The 20798-nt window shown below is 53.6% G+C and overlaps 1 protein-coding gene and 1 pseudogene across 1 annotated transcript; one reads left to right on the top strand and one right to left on the bottom strand.

The window, feature by feature from the left end:
• The first annotated feature begins 8665 nt into the window (after window positions 1-8665).
• LOC142076574 (olfactory receptor 14J1-like) lies at window positions 8666-9601 on the top strand (annotated as a pseudogene).
• Window positions 9602-14294: 4693 nt separating this feature from the next.
• On the bottom strand, window positions 14295-20420 carry LOC142076573 (olfactory receptor 14J1-like). Its single transcript, XM_075138866.1, has 3 exons — window positions 20278-20420; window positions 16889-16953; window positions 14295-14911 (listed from the first exon to the last, which is right to left on the bottom strand). Exons 1-3 carry the CDS (start codon window positions 20418-20420, stop codon window positions 14295-14297), a joined length of 825 nt encoding a protein of 274 aa, XP_074994967.1.
• Window positions 20421-20798: the final 378 nt, after the last annotated feature.

Here is a 20798-nt window from a genome sequence, read left to right as displayed (position 1 = left end):
TTACCTCCTGGTACGTGTAGGCAGGCTGTTCTATGGTCTCCCCAAAGCCTTCTTTTCCAGTGAGTCAAGAAATCCAGCTTTCTCGAACTTCCACAGTGAGAAAGTCAATGTTGCTCAGAGCCCCGTCCAACCTGATCTTGAATGTTTCCAGGGATGGGGCATCTACCACCTCTCTGGGCAACCTGTGCCAGCGTTTCACCACACTCATTGTAAAAAAGTTCTTCCTTCTATCTACTCAAAACCTACCCTCTTTTAGTTTAAAACCATTCTCCCTTGTCCTGTCGCAACAGGCCCTGCTAAAAAGTCTCTCCCCATCTTTCTTACAAGTCCCCTTCAAGTACTGAAAGGCTGCAATCAGGTCTCCCCAAAGCCGCCTCTTCTCCAGGCTGAACAACCCCAACTCTCTCAGCCTTTCTTCACAGCAGAGGCATTATATCTCTCTGATCATTTTTGTGGCCCTCCTCTGGACCCGCTCCAACAGCTACATGTCCGTCCTGTGCTGAGGGCTCCAGAGCTGGACGCCGCACTGCAGGGGGGGTCTCACCAGAGAGGAGTAGAGGGACAGAATCCCCTCCCTCGACTTGCCTGCCATGCTGCTTTTGATGCAGCCCAGGATACAGTTGGCCTTCTGGGCTGTGAGCACACATTGCCGGCTCATGTCCAGCTTTTCCTCCACCGGGACTCCCAAGTCCTCCTCAGCAGGGCTGCTCTCAATCCCTTCATCCCCCAGCCTGTATTGAGACCGGGGATTGGGGGTTGCCCCGACCCAGGTGCAGGACCTTGCACTTGGCCTTGTTGAACCTCATGAGCTTCACACGGGCCCACTTCTCCAGCTTGTCCAGGTCCCTCTGGATGGCATCCCGTCCCTCAGGTGTGTCAACTGTACCACTCGCTTTGGTGTCATCTGCAAACTTGCTGAGGGTGCACTCGATCCCACTGTCTATGTCATTGATGAAGATATTAAACAGTACTGGTCCCAGTAGGGACCCCTGTGGGACACCACTTGCCACCGATCTCCCTCTGGACATTAAGCCGTTGGCCACTACCTTCTGGATGCGAATGTTATAGAAATTTGTATTTAGTCACATTAAGGCTTATTTTTTTTCCCCTAGGTACTGATATTTTTAGAGAAATCACACAAACACCTGAAGGATTATTGAAGGATTTTTGACAGAGGCCATCTCAGGCCAACGGTAGGATGGTTTGGGCACTGTCCTGGGATTTGGGAAACTGAAACGTCTCCCCTCTCCCCAACACCCTGCCCTCCTCCGTGAGCTGTGTGAGAAACCCTGCCAACGAGGTCTGAACTTACAGTCGTGTAGGTAACTTATGTCTAACTGCAGCCAATGATGTCCTGCCAGCTCAGGACTTGACCTTCCGTTTGAGTCGAAAGCATTTCAGTTCACATTACCTCCATCTTCCCTCTGACACTGGCTGTTGTGTGACACAACTCTCCTGGCTCTCCAGGCAGAATGGGCAGAAGGTTGATGCCTGAAGCAGAACTTCTGCCCTTGCTGGACACGGGAATGCAGCAGGCTCGAGCCAAGAGACCCAAGAAACCCAGCTTCCCAGAGGACCAGAGAATGAGAACATCCCACAGGCTGTGGGACTTCCTCTTTACTGACACAGAATTTGTGAGTTCAGACGCTACAGCTTCACCTATTTTTCTCTCTCTCACAGGACATCGAAAGAGAGGTCACACTTCCCTGGACAAAATGCTTAGGTGTTCCCAGGAATCTCAGGAGGCATGGCATAGCGATTGGTGGGTTCAAGGAGCTGGTCCAATGCCTCATCTGCATTTCTGCACTGGTGGCATCACTGCCTGGCTCATGGGCAGACTGTGCACAGGGATGCTGACATTAATTGAGCAACCTGCTTGGACTTGGGAGCTGGCCCTGTTTGGAAGCAAAGGTAGGACTGGAGACCTCCTGAGGACAGAGCAATTCCATCCTGAATTGTGCCAGGAGCCAGAGCTGTAGAGACCCTCAATTCCAGCTGGGGCACACTGCAAGGCACAAGGGCATGGAAGAGATGGTGGGAAAAGGGACTACTGGGGGTCTCCGGTCCAGGCTCCAACCAAAGGCTCGGGAATCACCAACCACGGATCAGGTTCGGCTGTGAATTTGTAGAGTTGAAACCTGAAAACCTCCAAAGATGGAGAGCACAGAGAGTCTCTGGGTGTCCTGCTGCACTGCAGCATCACCCTCCTAGCCAGTTTTTCCTGAGGCCCAGTCTGAAGCCCCCAGGAAGAAGCTTGTGGCTGTTGTCTCTGCCATACCATCTGCCATTGCAGAAGAGCTTGGCTCCACCACCTCTCCAGGCAGGTGTCGCCTGCTTTTAGACTGCCCTGTGCCTCCCCTTCAGCAGACTAAAGAGGCCCAGTTGCCTCAGCCTCTGCACACAGCTCATGTGCTTTAGGCTCCTAAGCCCATGGTAACAGCCTTCCTCTGGACCTTCTCCAGTTTCTCCATCCTCCTTTCAAGATGGGAAACCTATCGGCTCCTATGGCATACACCAGAACTGCCATGCCCTTCTCCTCAGAACAATCCTCAGCCAGTCAGGTCCCGGCCTGTCCTGATGCACGAGGTTCTTCTGACCCAGTGCAGACCTTGCCCCCTGGTCTGAAAGGTCCCTCTGGAGTAAAACTCCAACACGTCAGCAGTTAAGGTTTGTGGGTCAGTGTCTCAAACAGGGTAACAATATGGGGAACTGCAGGACACTCCAAGGACTGAAAGAGAATGATGTGCTTAATGGAACTGCTACCCAAGGTTGAAAACCAGCAACCATCTCAGAAATGCCAAAAGAGGGAAGGAAACAAGAAATGGATCGTCAATGGGGAAAGGTTTCAGAGGGTAGGCTGTTCTTTTTGGAGGGTATTAGGATAATAAAAGAGAAGCACTTGTAATTTTAAGGGATGAAGAGAGAAGCAAAGGATGCTGTTGGCCTTCTTTGCTGATGGCTCCCATTTTGCCTAAAGAAATCCAAGGACCACCAGAGCCTTTCCCATAGAGCTGTTACCCAGCCACACAGCCCCTGGCCTCTGTCATTACATGAGATTAGTGCACCTCAAGGCAGGACTTGCAAATTTGTGTTTACTGGACATCATGATGTTAATTTTTGCAAATCCCTCTGGCCTGTCTTTGTCCTTTGGAATGGCAGGCCTGCCTTCCAGTGCTCTCCTCAATATGGTGTCCATCTACAAATGCTATGGAAAAGCACTCGCTCATGTCCTCCAGGTCTTTAAAAACACGTTAAAGAGGGCACATGGCAGGACAGACCCCTGCAGGACCCTACTAGCTCGATGCCTCCAGGCAGAGTACCACGCATTGATCACGTCCCTCTGAGCCCGACCATCCATCTGGTTATTTACCCATCTACTTATCCACCCATGCAGAACACAATATCTGAACTTGGGCACAAGAATATTGTGGAGGGTGATGTTGAAAACTTCACTGCCTTCCAGGTGAAAAGACAACCACTGGTCTCCCTGTGTCCTGCAGTCCTGTCCTTTCATCACAGAAAGCAAAGAGGATGGCGAGAGACAAGCTAAATCCAGTAAATCCAGTCACCTTCTCTTTCAGACCCCCAGAAATGGGATCTGAGGGAACACGATCTGGGGCACAGCCTTCCGCTCCTCTGCACATCCTTTGGGCAGTTTTGAAAGGTGCGTGCAAGGTTTGGGTGCTGCGAGTCATCAGGGAATCCCCACAGATACCATCACCTTTGAAAGATGCTGGAGAGTGGCTTCACTGTGACCTTGGGCTGCTCTCTCAGCTCCCTGGGATGCCGCCCCTCCTGTCCCCTCGACTGGTAAGGATTGCGTTGGCTCAAGTGATCCCTGACTTGATCCCCATGCACCGCTGCTTGATCTTCTCCAGAGTCCTGCCCTGAGTCCCAGAGGCCTGGCAGACCTTGCTGGGGAAGACTGAGGCAAAGAGGACACAGAGAACCTCAGATCTATCTGCTCCTGCTCTCACCACATTCAGCAGTGGCCACACAGCACCTTTGTTTCTTCTTTAACTGTTCCTGAAGCAGTGAACGCTCCTTCTGGTGCCCTTCAATGGCCTTTCAAGTTCAGAGGGAGTTTCGATCTGGAGCCTTGCTGAGCTTGGAGGATGCTGTCCTTGAAGAGCAGCTGTCCTGAGCTCTGCAACCATGTCACAGCTCTGTCTCCTCAGGAGCAGCTCCAGCTCTTCCTGCCTGTGGCCCTGGCTGAGGCCATTGCTGCACGTTTGGGCTGAAGCCCTGCAGCTGTGGAAGCAGGCAAGCTCGTCCCTGCCCTAAGGAAACCTGGTCCCAAGCGCCCAAGACCCCCTGTGTGCAAAGGCTTTGCTTCAGAGCAGAGACATGGCGTGGACAACAGAGAGCTGAATGTCTTTCGAGCCCTAGGACTACAAAGCCACACTGAAATGCCTATTTCATTCACGTGAGGATATCCCCCAGCTTGGAGAAATTAGGTCTTTGCTTGTCACCTTCCTGGGAGTCCTGTCTAATGCTGGGACAAAGAAAGGGGATTCTCATGGCCAAGTCTTCTCCTGAGAGGAGAAGGAAGTGTCTCTGCGCCGCTGAGGGAGGGAAGATCAGGGATGACTTCAGGCTGTTTCCCAGCAGGTTCCCCTGGAGCCGCAGGGACCCCTCGAGGGAGCCCCGAGGGGCAGAGCAAGTGCTGCCGTGGGCTGGTCCTCTGCTGCTGAGCTGGGCTGGGCTCCTGGAAGGAGGGAGCTCCTGGCAAGTGGGCAGTGCTGCAGAGAGACAGCTCTGCCCAGGAGCAGCTCCTCTGCAAAGCGCAGCAGGGCTGAGGGCACTGCCTGCAGGCAGCAAGGGCAGGGAGCGAGGCAGAGAGAGCGTAAAGGCCGTCTGGAGTGGGAGGATGCTGAGAGCTCACTGCGCGGAGAGATCTTCACAGCCCTCTACATGGTAAGTGCCTGGGTGCAGGACAATGTAGCTGCTGTTCCTGGAGGGATATCCAAAAGCTGGTACATGCCACAGCAACTATGATCTTTCAGGAGGACTCTCACAGCTTCCCTGCTGTAGAGGAGGAGGACGTGCTGCAGAGCAGGGCTTCCCTGCTGCACCGTCAGAAGGAGAGGGCATGACGGCTGCCTTCTCCCAGGCACTGCTCCAGGGGGTGAAGGCGTGTGTGCAGGCAGGGGTGGCCAGGGCTGTCCTTCCGAGCAGGGTCCCTGCGCCCCAGGGGGCTGAGCACCAGGGCAGGGACTCTGCCGCCTGCCAGGATCAGCACTCAGCCTGCCCGGGGAGCTCCCCACGACGCTGGTGGTGAAGCTGTGGGTGGAAGTCTATGGGGCCGGATGGGATCCACCCGAGGGTACTGAGGGAGCTGGCGGAGGAGCTTGCCGAGCCGCTCTCCATCATTTACCATCAGTCCTGGTTAACTGGGGAGGTCCCGGACGACTGGAGGCTCGCCAATGTGACTCCCATCTACAAGAAGGGCCGGAAGGAGGATCCGGGGAACTACAGACCGGTCAGCCTGACCTTGGTGCCGGGGAAGATCATGGAGCGGTTGGTTTTGAGGGTGCTCACGAGCCATGTCCGGGACAACCAGGGGATCAGGCCCAGCCAGCACGGGTTCATGGAAGGCAGGTCGTGCTTGACCAACCTGATCTCCTTCTATGACCAGGTGACCCGCCTCGTGGATGAGGGAAAGGCAGTGGATGTGGTCTACTTGGACTTCAGTAAGGCCTTTGACACCGTCTCCCACAGCATTCTCCTAGAGAAGCTGGCGGATCACGGCCTTGACAAGTACACTCTTCGCTGGGTAAAAAACTGGCTGGACGGCCGAGCCCAGAGAGTTGTGGTGAACGGAGTTAAATCCAGTTGGCGGCCGGTCACGAGCGGTGTTCCCCAGGGCTCAGTGCTGGGGCCGGTCTTGCTCAATATCTTTATCAACGATCTGGACGAGGGGATCGAGTGCTCCCTCAGTAAGTTTGCAGACGACACCAAGTTGGGCGGGAGTGTTGATCTGCTGGAGGGTAGGAAGGCTCTGCAGAGGGACCTGGACAGGCTGGATCGATGGGCTGAGGCCAACTGTATGAGGTTCAACAAGGCCAAGTGCCGGGTCCTGCACTTTGGCCACACCAACCCCAGGCAACGCTACAGGCTTGGGGAAGAGTGGCTGGAAAGCTGCCCGGAGGAAAAGGACCTGGGGGTGCTGATTGACAGCCGGCTGAACATGAGCCGGCAGTGTGCCCAGGTGGCCAAGAAGGCCAACGGCATCCTGGCCTGTATCAGAAATAGTGTGGCCAGCAGGAGTAGGGAGGTGATCGTGCCCCTGTACTTGGCACTAGTGAGGCCGCACCTCGAATACTGTGTTCAGTTTTGGGCCCCTCACTACAAGAAGGACATGGAGGTGCTGGAGCGTGTCCAGAGGAGGGCAACGAAGCTGGTGAAGGGCCTGAAGCACAAGCCTTATGAGGAGCGGCTGAGGGAACTGGGGTTGTTTAGCCTGGAGAAGAGGAGGCTGAGGGGAGACCTCATCGCACTCTACAACTCCCTGAAAGGAGGTTGTAGCGAGGTGGGTGTTGGTCTCTTCTGCCAAGTAACTAGCGATAGGACAAGAGGAAATGGCCTCAAGTTGCACCAGGGGAGGTTTAGATTGGACATTAGGAGAAATTTCTTTACTGAAAGAGTGGTCAGGCCTTGGAACAGGCTGCCCAGGGAAGTGGTGGAGTCACCATCCCTGGAGGTATTTAAAAGACGTGTAGATGAGGCCCTTAGGGACATGGTGTAGAGGGCATGTTGGTGTTGGGTTGACGGTTGGACACGATGATCTTAGAGGTCTTTTCCAACCTGTATGATTCTATGATTCTATGATTCTATGAAGGAGTGAGCCCCGGCAGGGCAGGTTCCTTCTGCTGTCCAGAGGGTGCAGCGTGGGTCAGGGCTGCTCAGGCTTCTCCATCACCCGGAGGACATTTGCAGAGGGTCATGTTAAAGATGGGTGCCGAGGTAGGGGATTAGCTGAAAGGGAAGCAGTGTGTGCTTTGAGTTTTCTCCCCTGGGTTGTCTGGGAGGGCAGTGGGAGATGGGAATTGATTGCTCTGCTCTGGAGTAGGCAATGAGACCCCAGTTCTCGTTAGGACTTGCCTGAGCTGCTCCTTAGCCCCTGCACACACCGAGATGTCCCTGGGCAGTGCCCTGCTGCCAGGAGGTGTCTGCAGGGCAGAGCTGAGCACGCAGCAGGGTGGATGGGCTCTGTGAGCATGAAGAGGGAGGAGCCATGAGGGCAGAGAAACAGGTCCTGGTCCAGAAGAGCTCCAGGCAGCAGAACCATGGGCAGCGAGGAAGAGAGAACTGCTCCCAGAAAGGCCATGGCAGGAGGGGTTCAGGCACCTCCCTGCCATCCCCTGCAGTGCAGATGCTTTCCGTGGAGCAACCCCCTGCTCTCCTCACTCACACAGCAGAGCCTCTGCCCTTCATGTCGTGGACACTTGGCCATGAGTTGCCTTCCCGGCAGCCTGACCACCAAAGAGGAGAAAAACTCAAGCCTCTGACTGTGTCTCCCTCCCCTGCCTCCCTTGGCAGGGGAACTTTGGCACATTCTCCTCTTCTCCCTGCCGCCCTTGTTCTTACTGTGACACTCACTGCTGGGGGGGGTGAGGATTGAAGTGCAGCTCAGACACCAACGCTGCGTCTACTGTCATGCCCGTCTGTCCGTGGAGGAAAAGCATCCAACTCGCACCCTGTTAACGTTTGGGGCTCTGGGTACTGCAGGGTGTGCAGCTGGCACACATCTCACCCGCCTTCCAGGACACAGGAAATTTAGGAGAGTTGAGTCTTTCCTTGGGAGGTCCTGCTGGGCTGCAGGCTGCCCGCCAGTAGGGCAAAGCTCTCCCGGGGCATCTCTATGTCATGCAGGAGCCCCATGGAGAAGACACCTCGGTGCTAAGGCCATTGAAATGCTGCTGGGTGGCTGTATGTGGGCAGCTGTGAGGAGCCCTCTGTGTCCGTGGTTGGGAGGGGAGAGCTGAGATCCTCCTCAGGTACGATGGGGTGAGGGCTTTGGAGATGTGCACTCAGAACGTGGATTCCTCTGCTCCCAGCAGTGTCCGGTTTCTTTTGGGGGGAACACGCAAGTGCCATAGTCCTCCAGCTGAAGGAGCTGCCAGCACAGGGCAGCTGAGCTCAGGGCTGATGGACAGAGCGGCTGTCCTCACTCTGCACTGAGGGACAGTCCCTTTGCCTCTCAGGACCCACACGAGTTCACTTGCAGTGCAGCAGAAATGCCCAGGATTTCTGCATTAGAAACACTGCTCAGTTGTGGTGGGGCAACCAGACCAGAAGGCACAAACCAAAACCCCCACAGCTCTGCTCTGCAGGCAGGTGAATTGGCAGCGACAATGCTGAGAAGCTCTTTGATATCACGAGTGGATTTAATCTGAGATCACCCCGTGTTCCTGTTTCCCTATTGCTGTGGGGCAGGACTGACTCCTGCAGAGCCCAGAGCAGAGCCTGCAGCTCCCTGGGGCACCCTCAGCCAGCACCAACCAGAGCTCGTGCAAGGGACCTGCCAAAGGTCTTCCTGAATGGAGAGAGACACTTTGGGGGGGTCCTATGAGAAATGGCTTTGCTTTTGCTCAGAGAAGTCTCTCCTAACTTGTCACTGTCTTTTCCCTCTTGGACAGTCCCCCATGCCCAGAGGCAGCAGATGTCCAACACCAGCTCCATCACCCACTTCCTCCTCCTGGCCTTCGCAGACACGCGGCAGCTGCAGCTCTTGCACTTCTGGCTCTTCCTGGGCATCTACCTGGCTGCCCTGCTGGGCAACGGCCTCATCATCACCGCCATAGCCTGCGACCACCGCCTCCACACCCCCATGTACTTCTTCCTCCTCAACCTCTCTGTCCTTGACCTGGGCTGCATCTCCACCACTGTCCCCAAATCCATGGCCAATTCCCTCTGGGACACCAGGGCCATCTCCTACTCGGGATGTGTTGTCCAACTCTTTCTGTTTGCCGTCTTTTTAGTAGCAGAGTAGTACATTCTCACCATCATGGCCTATGACCGCTATGTTGCCATCTGCCAACCCCTGCACTACGGCACCCTCCTGGGCAGCAGAGCTTGTGTCCACATGGCAGCAGCTGCCTGGGGCAGTGGGTTTCTCACTGCTCTGCTGCACACTGCCAATACATTTTCACTTCCCCTCTGCAAGGGCAATGCTGTGGACCAGTTCTTCTGTGAAATCCCCCCACTCCTCAAGCTCTCCTGCTCACACGCCTACCTCAGCGAATTTGGGCTTCTCTTGGTTACTTTTTCTTTAGGTTTTGGGTGTTTTGTGTTCATCGTGCTGTCCTATGTGCAGATCTTCAGGGCTGTGCTGAGGATCCCCTCTGAGCAGGGACGGCACAAAAGCTTTTCCACGTGCCTCCCTCACCTGGCCGTGGTCTCCCTGTTTGTCAGCACTGTTCTGTTTGTTCACCTAAAGCCCCCTTCCATCTCCTCCCCATCCCTGGATCTCGTGGTGACAGTTCTGTACTCAGTGGTACCTCCAGCAGTCAACCCCCTCATCTACAGCATGAGCAACAAGGAACTCAAGGATGCCCTGAGGAACCTGATTCAAGAAGTAGTATATCAGCAGCGATAAGCTGCCCATCTCTCTTCACAAGGTTTCTCCAAGTGATCTCAGGCAACTTGTGTCCTTTGGGCATTGTACTGGTTATAATCGTGTTTGTTCCTAAATGTTTGCGATGCTGATATTACCAGGGACACTAGCTACATGATCAAGTTAAGGAACAAGAACAAGAGATAATTCGTCATCTCTGGTGGCCCTGAAGCATTCCCTACCTAGATCATAGCTCAAGTGGAACAATACCATTGTTACCGTGAAACAATACCATAATTACTGCCCTGGACCACCTCGCATAGTAGCCAAAATGGAAATTTACTGATGACTAAAGCCAATCATCTTGCAAACCTATAAACAGTGGTCCCAAGTGAGACACTTTGAGCTCTCCTGAACTGCAGTGGGCTGCATCCAGAACCTCCTTCTGAGTGGGACTCCTCTCAGAGTCCGCAAACTCGAATTGGCAATACTTGGAGGAAGACTGGGATTTGGGCTGGAACACTCCTCTGGGCTCAGCCCTTCACCCGTTGAGAAATGTCAAAACATTTAACGGGAGTATTTCATGAGACTCGAGGGGAATTTTTAACAGGTGTACCTTTATAAATGTAGCTACCTTTAGGCCTTTATAAACTCATTTAGCTTTGGTACCATATTCATCTGCATATATATATACATATTGATTGATCTAGATCTTTTTCGCGTTTACAATTGCTAACAAGTATAATCTGTGGTTAAGTTGTTTTAGTATTTGTAGGAACTTGTCTAACTGTACAGCTGTCAAATTGATTAATGTTTAGGCACTGCTGAACACACTTGCTGCTAAACACCCTTAACCCTTAGTCATAAACCGTTGCCCAGGTCCGAGACTAAGGGTAGATCCTAGGCCGCACCTAGACTCCTCTCTGAGAAGGAGTTTAGAGAGCAAGGGGGTCTACTCTGAACCTCGTGACTCAACGGAAGGGCCTCCTTATTCCTTTTGTAACTGTCCATAAACCGTTGTCCAAGTCTGAGACTAAGATTGGGTCCAGTTTGATCTTCTCTGAACCTCGTGACTCAACGGGAGGGTCCCCCTGACCCTTTTATCCTCAACCTCTGTACAAATCACTCCAAGACAATTCTGAAACGATTTTTCCCTGTGTATACTTAATCCATGTAATGAGAGTGAACATTGCCATCGCATTCTGTTAAGTCACATTTCTATAAATTTCTATTAAAATCACCCTTTGCCAATACCTTTGCCAGTGATTCTTTATGCGGCCTTAAAACCACTCATTCGTGACAAATTCGTCATAAACTGAAACATTCCATACTCCTTTCATGTCTTTGAACCATTTTTCTGTACAGATTTATGCCTATTTTTAAAAGCCAGTCATTGCACTGATGCTGCTAAAATTCCTGCAGAACAGCTGGTTCTTGCCTTGGAACTCTCCCTTCTCCTCTCTACGTACAGTAGCAGAGAAGTCTTGAGGGCATGCATTGCCTTCCCACAATTTTTAAAATAATCGTCATGGTTTAACCCCAGCCATCATCTGAGCCCCACACAGCCGTCACTCACTTTTCCTCACACCAGACTTCTCCACTGAGGTCTGCAGCTGGGTGTTACAGCTCCTTTGCACCAGCTCCCCCCTGCTTTCCTTAGAGAACTGGGCTGCCCACAGGCACAGAAAGGTTTCTCTTCATTGCCGACAAACAAAAGTTAAACATGACACAATTTAATAAACTTTAAACCTCTCTCCCCAGCTGTATGCTACGTCCAAGCAGATCTAACGTGGTCCACCTTTCACAAGGGATTTCTGTTCAAGAACAGTTTTAGACAGAGACATAAGAAAGGACAGGCATAAACACAATTCAGGTGTTGACTAAAGAGTTAATTAGACTCCTGAAAGATGGGGCAAGTTTCTAACTCCCTGAAGCTCAAAGCAGACACCAGACAGTTGAGAGGCATCTGAATGACCAAAGAGCAGGTGGAGGAGGAAACCTGAGAGCAAAGCAAAGGGCACATCCAGACAGTTTGCTGACAAGATGTCCTTAGACATGGCCATTGAATCAGGAGAGGTGGAAACACCTGAATGACGGGGGAGATGAAATAATAGACAGAGCAGTGGTACTACAAGAACAGGGGAAGATCAATATTTCTTCTCCTGCCATGACAACACTTCCAGGAAATTCCTGTTGTGTCATGGTGGGAAAACGTTGCCATTTCTTAAAAGTACTCCAATGATTTGGCTGATGAAAATGTGCTTGTATTTTTTTTAAAATGTTAAAAAAGAAATTGTGGACCTTTCCAGGCAGACACCAGTTGTCTGACCATAAACAGGCAGTGCCACTTCCAGGGGCCCCAGTGTAGCTGAGTGCTGGCCTGGGATTGGCATCTATCACAGAGAACCTGTGGGAGACCAGAGCACCTTCAAGCTGCAGGTGGAGGCTGGGCAAGGGTTCTCAGGGCATCTACACTGGCACCAGGTGTCTGTGTCCCCGTAGCTGAAGACATTTGTGTCCTACATCCATTGCCAGTTCTGGAAAACACTTTCCTTTTCAAAAAAAGGAAATCCCCCCAAAGACGGGAAGAAAGCTGAAAAGTGTGTTGACACCTTTCTTTGCTTTGGATCTTTAGCTTCACTTCTTCTTACTTTCATTTCCATTGACATTAACGGACATGTGACACGCCTACAGGCATTAAACCAAGGTCATGTGGTGTCTTGCACACAGCCCCATGCCCCCCAAAACCTTCCCTGCCCAGGACTCCTCAGTCTTGGCACAGAGTGAGTCACACTGAGGTGTCGACCTCTCTGCACTGGTTCACATGTTGGTTTAGAAGGTTGCTTACAGCACAGGAGGATTCATGCCCCATTGACATCTGCTCTGCTCCAGTGAGAAACAGGGCCCAACTTCACAGGATCATAAGAGACCAGAGGTTGAAGGGACCTCAGGAAGTCTACAGTCCAACCTGTCAGAAACAGGGTCAGACCACATTGTTCAAGGCTTGATTGAGTCCGAGATAGAAAACCCCCAAGGACAGAGACTGCACAACCTCTCAGGGTGACCTGTTCTAGCACTTGGCTGAGCTCATGGCGAAAACAGTTTGCCTTATCTCCTGGCTGAACCTCTCCTCTTTCACCCTCCTCCCACTGTCTTCTGTCCTCCCACCATGCACCATGGTGAAGAGTTTGGCTCTGTATTCTCCATATCGTCCTCGTAGGTACTGGCAGGCTGGGATGAGGTCCCCCTCAGCCTTCCCTTCTCCAGGCTGCGCAAGCCCAGCTCCCTCAGCCTCTCCTCACCAGCAAAGTGCTATAGTCCCTGGCTGTCCTGAGGGCCCTTCGCTAACCCCACTCCAGCTTGCGAATATCTTTCCTGAATTTGGGATCTGAAGTCTCGATGGAGTATTCCAGAGAATCCCTTCCCTCAATCTCCTGGCCATGCTCTGGTCGTCCAGCCCAGGATGCTGGTGGCCTCCCTTGCAGCCAGGGCACACGGCTGCCTCCTCTCCAGCTCCCTGCCCACAAAGACCTTTCCCAGAGGGCTGCTCCCAGCCTGGCAGCCCCCAGCCTGTGCCATTGCCAGAGTGAGTCCCCTGCAGGGGCACAAACTGCCATTTGTCCTCCTGGGATTCCATGAGGTTCCTGCCAATACGTGCTCTCCTCCTTCTTGAACCTCTTCACTGAGCACAGAGGCCTGGGAGACCTTTTCGGTAGAGACTCAGGCAAAGAAGGCCTTGAGTCCCTCAGCCCCATTGGTGTCTGCTGTTTATTAGATCACCGTCCTCGTTCAGCAGCAGCCCTGCATTGCCTTTGTTCAGCCTTGGTCTCTAACACAGCAGTTGAAGCTCTTGTCTTTGCTCTTGACTTTTCTTGCAGCCACCAACTCCAGGTGGTCACCCCCTGGCAGCTGCTTCACTGCCCCTGGCAGTGCCCTGTCCTGTGCCAGCCCAGCCCCGCTGTCCCACACATGGTCCCACAGCCCCACTGTGCAGGCACAGCTCTGGGAAAGGGTGTATTGGGGGTGAGGAACAGTTTCTCTCGCATGATGCCCATGACACCCCTTCGTGCCCTGTCCGCCTGCTGTTCCTCCTACTTGAGACAGCCTCCCCCAGGTCCTGGAACCTACCCAGGCCTATGCGCATCCCATGGCGGGTTTTGCAGACATCCCTGCTCCGGGGCCTGGCAGGGTCTGGAGAAGGAGAGAGGTCGAGCAGGGCTGGCCATTCCCCCAGGGCAGGCACTGACCCAGCAGGAGGAGGGAAATGGCCGTGCAGCAAAACTCAACCATAAACCTGTGGAGAGCGGCCAGGGTTGGAAGAGGCCGAATAGGGAGGCCACCAGTGAAAGCTCGCTCCAGGCCCATTCCCTAACACATCGCCCCATGCCCTCCTCCCCTCAGCCCATGGAGAACCCAAGCACAGCAGCACGGCCTCGTGGGGCCAATTTCTTCAGCCTGTTCCTGACCTCAGCTTTGGAAGAAGAGCCCAACCTCGAGACACCAGCACTGAGGAAACTCCCTTTTATTGCAGAGATGTGACATGGGAGGCCAGCTGTACCATAAGGCCAGACACATGTGCAAAGACCTCTGGGTAAGCCAGACTGGGTTCGTGCCTGTGGAGAAGTGGAGTGCGTGCAGACATTCCTGGAGAAACAGAATTATCACAGGTAAATGCCCAAAGCACAGGAGGTTCCCCAGCTACATTGGAAATCACTTGTAAAGAGACGGGGGCAGATTACTGCTGCTGAGAGACCACGGATTGAATCAGCTTCTTCAGTGCGTCCTTGAGCTCCTGGTTCCTCATGCTGTAGATGAGGGGGTTCAGTGCTGGAGGAACCACTGAGTACAGAACTGTCACGACCAGATCCAGTGATGGGGAGGAGATGGAGGGGGGCTTCAGGTAGGCAAACATGGCAGTGCTGACAAACAGGGAGACCACGGCCAGGTGAGGGAGGCAGGTGGAAAAGGTTTTGTGCCACCCCTGCTCAGAGGGGATCCTCAGCACAGCCCTGAAGATCTGCACATAGGACACCACAATGAAAATAAAACAGCCAAGAGAGAAAGAAAAGCTAACCACAAGAAGCCCGGCTTCCCTGAGGTAGGTGTGTGAGCAGGAGAGCTTGAGGAGTGGGGGGATTTCACAGAAGAACTGGTCCACAGCATTGCCCTTGCAGAGGGGCAGTGAAAATGTATTGGCAGTGTGCAGCAGAGCAGTGAAAAACCCATTGCCCCAGGCAGCTGCTGCCATGTGGACACAAGCTCTGCTGCCCAGGAGGGTGCCGTAGTGCAGGGGTTGGCAGATGGCAACATAGCGGTCATAGGCCATGATGGTGAGAATATAATACTCTGCTCCTAAAAAGAAGGCAAACAGAAAGACCTGGGCAGCACATCCCAAGTAGGAGATGGCCCTGGTGTCCCAGAGGGAACTGGCCATGGATTTGGGGACAGTGGTGGAGATGCAGCCCAGGTCAAGGACAGAGAGGTTGAGGAGGAAGAAGTACATGGGGGTGTGGAGGCGGTGGTCGCAGGCTATGGCGGTGATGATGAGGCCGTTGCCCAGCAGGGCAGCCAGGTAGATGCCCAGGAAGAGCCAGAAGTGCAAGAGCTGCAGCTCCCGCGTGTCTGCGAAGGCCAGGAGGAGGAAGTGGGTGATGGAGCTGGTGTTGGACATCTGCTGCCTCTGGGCATGGGGTCCTGTTCTTAAAGAAAGAGTTGATGAAGAGTTAGGGGAGACTTCTCTAAGCAAAATCAAAGCCTTTCCCCTAGACCTTCACCCTGCTACACTCCCCTCAACCCCCATTCATTTCCAGGAGACCTTCCTTCAGCTCCGTGGCTGGAGCTCTGTGCTGGCCGAGCAGAAGGGCTTCTCAGCCTCTGCACTCCCAGTGCTGAGGAACGGGGACAGTAGAAGGCAGGTTGAGAGGTGTGGGGTTATTAAAACTCCCCCATCTCACCCTGGGAGTGTTCTTGGATGTCAGAAACCCTCAGCATTTCTGCTGCCCTCAGGGAGAACGAGTCCTGCCAGGCAAGAGGATTGCCTGTGGCTTAGTGCAGAGGGAGGGCAGCTGGTCTGTCCCTCCGACTTGTTCCGGGCTGCCGTGGGCTTGTTCTTCATGAGATGGAGGGTGATCACCCTCTTGTGTTACCCTGAAAAACAAGCAGGCACTACTGAGCCCAGAGGGATCCAGTGCAGACCGCTAAACGTCTCACCCTTTCTCAAGGTCTCAGCACCCCACCCCTAGCCCAGGACACTCACGCCTCATTTCACCAACCCAACAGCATTTCCTCCATTGCAGCACCTCTGCGCTTCTCCATGGGGCTTTCAGATAACAAAAGGGTGCTAGGGGACAGGCTCGCATTCTGGAGGGCAACTCACAGCTGGGAAGGAAACCTCAAGGAGGCAGCCAAGTGTCCTGATGAGAGCATCTGATTGAGGGAAACCCAGCTTATTCTCCAGCCCCACAGACTGCATTGCCCACAGCCCCACAGGTGAGAGGAAAGCTGGGACCCTTGTTCCCATGGGCACACCTGCATGAAAGGACCCCCAAGATCAGCCTGTGACTCTGCAGCTGAAACTCCACCTCCCCAGAGAGCCTGGCAGCCAGAAGGAAACAACAACAACAGGAACAGAGACAAGTGGAGAAAGAAGCAAATGCCCAGCGAGGGTCTGGCTGAGAGGGGCCAGGCCAGAGGCAGCCGGGCGCTCAGGACAGCGTTCCCCTGACCCAGCTCTGCAGCCACCTCCCAGGCACCACCATTGCCGGGCAGCTGCTCTCAGCCCCTGTGCTCTGCAGAGGAAAATGGACACGTGGCTGGAGAGCTGCCCCACGGCTCTGCTGGAGCTCTGCCTGCAGAGGAGGTGGTTCACGCCTTGGACCCCACAGCCCTGAGGGCAGAGGCTTGGCTGGGCGGGAGAGGAGGCACGGGGGCTTGCTCAGAGGAAGGGGTCTGGTTGGAGGGGGTGAGACAGGGTTTTCTGAATTCTCCCTCCCACCACATTTCTGGTTTTCGTTTCCTCTCATTCCCTGATCATCTCCTTGCTGCCTGGAGATTTTCCTCCTGGTGGCTCTTTCCCTGTGCCAGGTCTTTCCCTGTCAGCGCTCACAGAGCCCATCCCAACCTCTGTGCACTCACCTTAGCCCTACAGAAACCTGCCTGTTTGCAGGGCACTGGCTGGGCGCATGTTCCTGTTCGCAGGCAGAAAAAAGGACAGGTCAGACTAAGCCTGATGGCTCCAGCAGAGGTAATGCTGGTGCTGTGCGTAGGCAGAGGAGAGGCTGAAAACTCATTAGGAGGCTCCTGGAAGACCTACTGATCACTCACAGTTACCGTTCAGGAGTGTCAGTGACTTGTCAAAATTAAGACCTCCTTTATCATTCATCCCCTCCCATCCCCTAAGAGTAGGAAATTGAAAAGACAGACTCAGGGAAGTTCCTTATCTTTAGAGTAATCCTTGTGTTGACCTTCTCCTTGAAACCTCCTCTTGGAAATATTCTGGGAGTGAGCTGAAGCTCTGAGCAGCCCTGACCCACACAGCACCCTCTCAAGAGCAGAAGGACCCTGCCTCGTTCTCTCTGCCTCGCTCCCTCCCCTCGGTGCCTGCAGGCAGTGCCCTCAGCCCTGCTGCGCTTTGCAGAGGAGCTGCTCCTGGGCAGAGCTGTCTCTCTGCAGCACCGCCCACTTGCCAGGAGCTCCCTCCTTCCAGGAGCCCAGCCCAGCTCAGCAGCAGAGGACCAGCCCAAGGCAGCACTTGCTCTGCCCCTCGCGGCTCCCTCGAGGGGTCCCTGGGGCTCCAGGGGAACCTGCTGGGAAACAGCCTGAAGTCATCCCTGATCTTCCCTCCCTCAGCTGCGCAGAGACACTTCTTTCCACCAAGGTCATTTCCCTTCCCAGAGTCACATGTAGGTCCTCTAATCACTTCTCCTTGTCTCAGCATTAGAGAGGACACCCAGACAGTGACAGGGAGGCATTTCCTTTACCCCTGCTGAGGGAATGATCCAGCAGAGTCAATCGAGGCATCTCATCCTGGGTGTGCAGTCCCGGGGCTGGAAGGGGTCTCAGCTCACTCCCCTGCAGACCACAAAGCCACAGGAGGTGGGGTTCCTCTTGCCTCAGTTCAGGTGGGCACAAAATGGGCACCTGCATGGGAGCTCCTTCTCTCAGCTGCCATGGCAATCATGGGGGTGGCTACCAGGAGGGAGCTGCTCAGCCACCAACACCTGGCGACCTTTGGGGTTCAGGAGGGGGTCCAAGCTATGTGAGGTGACTGCAAGCTCTAAGGGAGCAGTTCCTAGAGACAGGGCAGCATCTGGGGGCATCTTCTTGGAGGCTGATGGGAAGTTAAATTGGCCAGGTGGAATGACGGCGGATGCCCATATGTAGGACAACTGAACCTGTAGCTATTCCTTATGTACGGGGCAGCCTATAGAGGTATTCAGCTGGCCAAATGGAGTCATGCAGCACAGGGAGAGCTCTCTTTCTCTTCACCATCAACTGTATTTCCTACACGTCCTTCGAGTATAATGGCAGTTTTGTCGAGTGCATCCCCTGCGCTCCAATTGTCTAAGCTACTTCAGGGCAGCTGAATCTTCATTTAATATCCACCTACAGGCCTGCAGTGCTACGTGAGATGCCAGGGCTCTGCAGCTGATGTGGACAGCACAGGTCCTATCCAGGACCCCTGTCCCCATTCAAACCAGCTGTGTGACAGGCATCACGCACGGCATCTCAGACAGATTCGGTGCCGTTGGGCCAATGACTGAACCGCACCACTGCGCTGACCTAAGGTTGTGCCCTTTTCTTTCCAGTAGATGCAGGGCAGCGCATGAATACGAAGCGCATCACACCAGGGTCTCCACTCATGGGCATTCCCTCTCAAACTCTGCTGGTTCTTCTCTCCCCCATCGTTTAACCACCCCTCGATGTCACAGTCACGGGTCAGGCCAATGATTTTCATTGTGCCAGTACCACAGGATGTCCACTCCCAAGGACACTCTCAATATCACCTCTTCCTTCCTGAGATCAGCTTCACCTCCACCGCAGGCGCTCAGGGCTGCAGAGACACCACAGAGAGCAAAGCCCTCTCCTGCTTGGACTGCACAGCCCAGCTCTGTTTCTCTCTGGCCTTGGGGACAGCAGGGTTTGTCTTCCTTGTGGGCACCTCATCTCTTCTTCACATTGCCACCTGCCATCCACTGCAGCATGGCTGTGCTCTGAGGCAAAGCCTTTGCACACACAAGGTCTTGGGTGCTTGGTAGCAGGTTTTCCTGTTGCAAGTCTGCTCTCAACCCCAATGTTAGTGGTTAATGAGGACGCATAAATCTGTATGTTGGATGTAAAGATGGTTTATGCATGTGGCATAAGTTTTAAGTGTTGGTAAGAGGGGATGTCAGGAATGAGAAAGACATAAAAAAGGATTTTCGGAAGATATGTAAACGTATCAAATTATGCGGGACCTGAGCATGACACAGGTGGTGTGGAATACGAGGTAGAGATTGTCCTGGGTCTGGCTGGGGAGGAGTTAACTTTCCTCCTAGCAGCCCATCGGGTGCCGTGCTCTGCAGTGGTTGCTCGAAGGGTGTTGACAACGCACCCCTGTTTTGGCTGTTACTGAGCAGTACTCGCACAGCACGAAGGCTGTCTCTCCAACCCCACCACCCGCAAAGGCCAGGAGGCTGGGGGTAGGCAAGAGGTCGGGAGGGGACATAGCCAAGAGAGCTGACCCAAACTGATCAAAAGGATATTCCATACCATATGACGTCAGGATCAGCAATAACAGACGAGAGAAAGGGAGGGGTGAGGGGCATTCTTAATAATGGCACTTTTCTTCCGAAGCAACCGCTAGGCACACTGAGGCCATGCTTCCCAGGAATTGGCTGGACATCTGCCCGACAATGGGAAGGAGGGAATAAATCTCTTCTTCCTTTGCTTCCGTGGGGGACCTTTGCTTTTCTCATTCAACTGCCTCTGCCTCAAGCCACAAGCTTGTCCATCTTATTTTCTCCCCCATCTTGCTGAGGAGAGGGAGGGAGAGAGCGACTGCTTGGAGGTTTAGCTGCATGCAGGTCTACCCATCACTCCACCTTAGACTTCCGTACATACAGGTAGATCTTGGGCTAGCTTTCCTGATGCTGCAATAGTGTATGCTGATGTTTGTAGTCTTTCCCTATGTTTGAGGGGTACGCGATGATGGATGGGCCATCAGTGACCTCTACCAGCTGTTGTGTGGATGACTTTAGGTAGAGAAAATGCCCGAAAGCAGTGGCTTGGAGAATCACACTGCTGCACCTGGATTTCTTCTTCTGGGATTTGCTGTCCACACCAACCTGCAGAGCTTGCGCTTCACAGGCTTCCTGATCATCTGCTGCATGGTCCTCATAGGGAATGGCTTCATCGTGCTTACCACTGTGGTGGAGTCAAGCCTCCACAGCACCGTGTACTTCTTCCTGAGGACTTTCTCCTTCCCAAAGATCTGCTCTACATTAATCACACTGCCAAAAACGCTGGTGGGCTTCCTGAAGGAATCCAGCAGGATCTGCTTCCATGGATGTGCTGCCCAGCTGTATTTCCTGGTTTTGCTGGGAGGCACCAAAAGCCTTCTCCTGGCTTCCCTGGTCTACGAACATTATGTAGCCACCTGTGACCTCCTGCACTATAGCCTCATCATGAAAGGGGGGTTCTGCGTCACATGGTAGTGGGGTCACAGGCAGCTGTCATACCGGTCTAAGTAGGGCAGACCTATCAGGTATTCACTTTGCCCTTCTGAGCATCCCATGACCTTCATCACATCTTCTGTGACACCTCTGTTGGAACTGGTCTCTGCAGACACGTCCTGGAACCAAGTGACGCTGCACACCATCATCCTGGTATTCGCAGTCCTTCCCTTTTCCTTTATCGCTATTTCTTACACTACAATTATCAGGGCAATTCTGAAAATGCCTTCAGTTTGGAGCAGGCACAAAGCCTTTTCCAACTTGCTCCTAACACCTTGGGGTGGTGACTCTCTTCTTTGGCCTGGTCACTGTTGCCTACCTTAAACTCCAGTCAAGGGACTCTGCAGACACTGAGAAATCATAGAATCATAGAATGGTTTGGGTTGGAAGGGACCATTAAAGGTCATCCAGTCCAACGCCCTCCCTGACAAGGGCAGGGACATCTTTCACTAGATCAGGTTGCTCAACACCCCATCCAGCCTGACTTTGAACGCTTCCATCTACAACTTCTCTGGGCAACCTGTTCC

This window comes from Calonectris borealis, unplaced genomic scaffold (assembly GCF_964195595.1).
Source record: "Calonectris borealis unplaced genomic scaffold, bCalBor7.hap1.2 HAP1_SCAFFOLD_66, whole genome shotgun sequence".
Lineage (NCBI taxonomy): Eukaryota > Metazoa > Chordata > Aves > Procellariiformes > Procellariidae > Calonectris > Calonectris borealis.
Note: the sequence above shows the minus strand (reverse complement) of the source record. Positions and strands in the feature narration are given on the sequence as shown.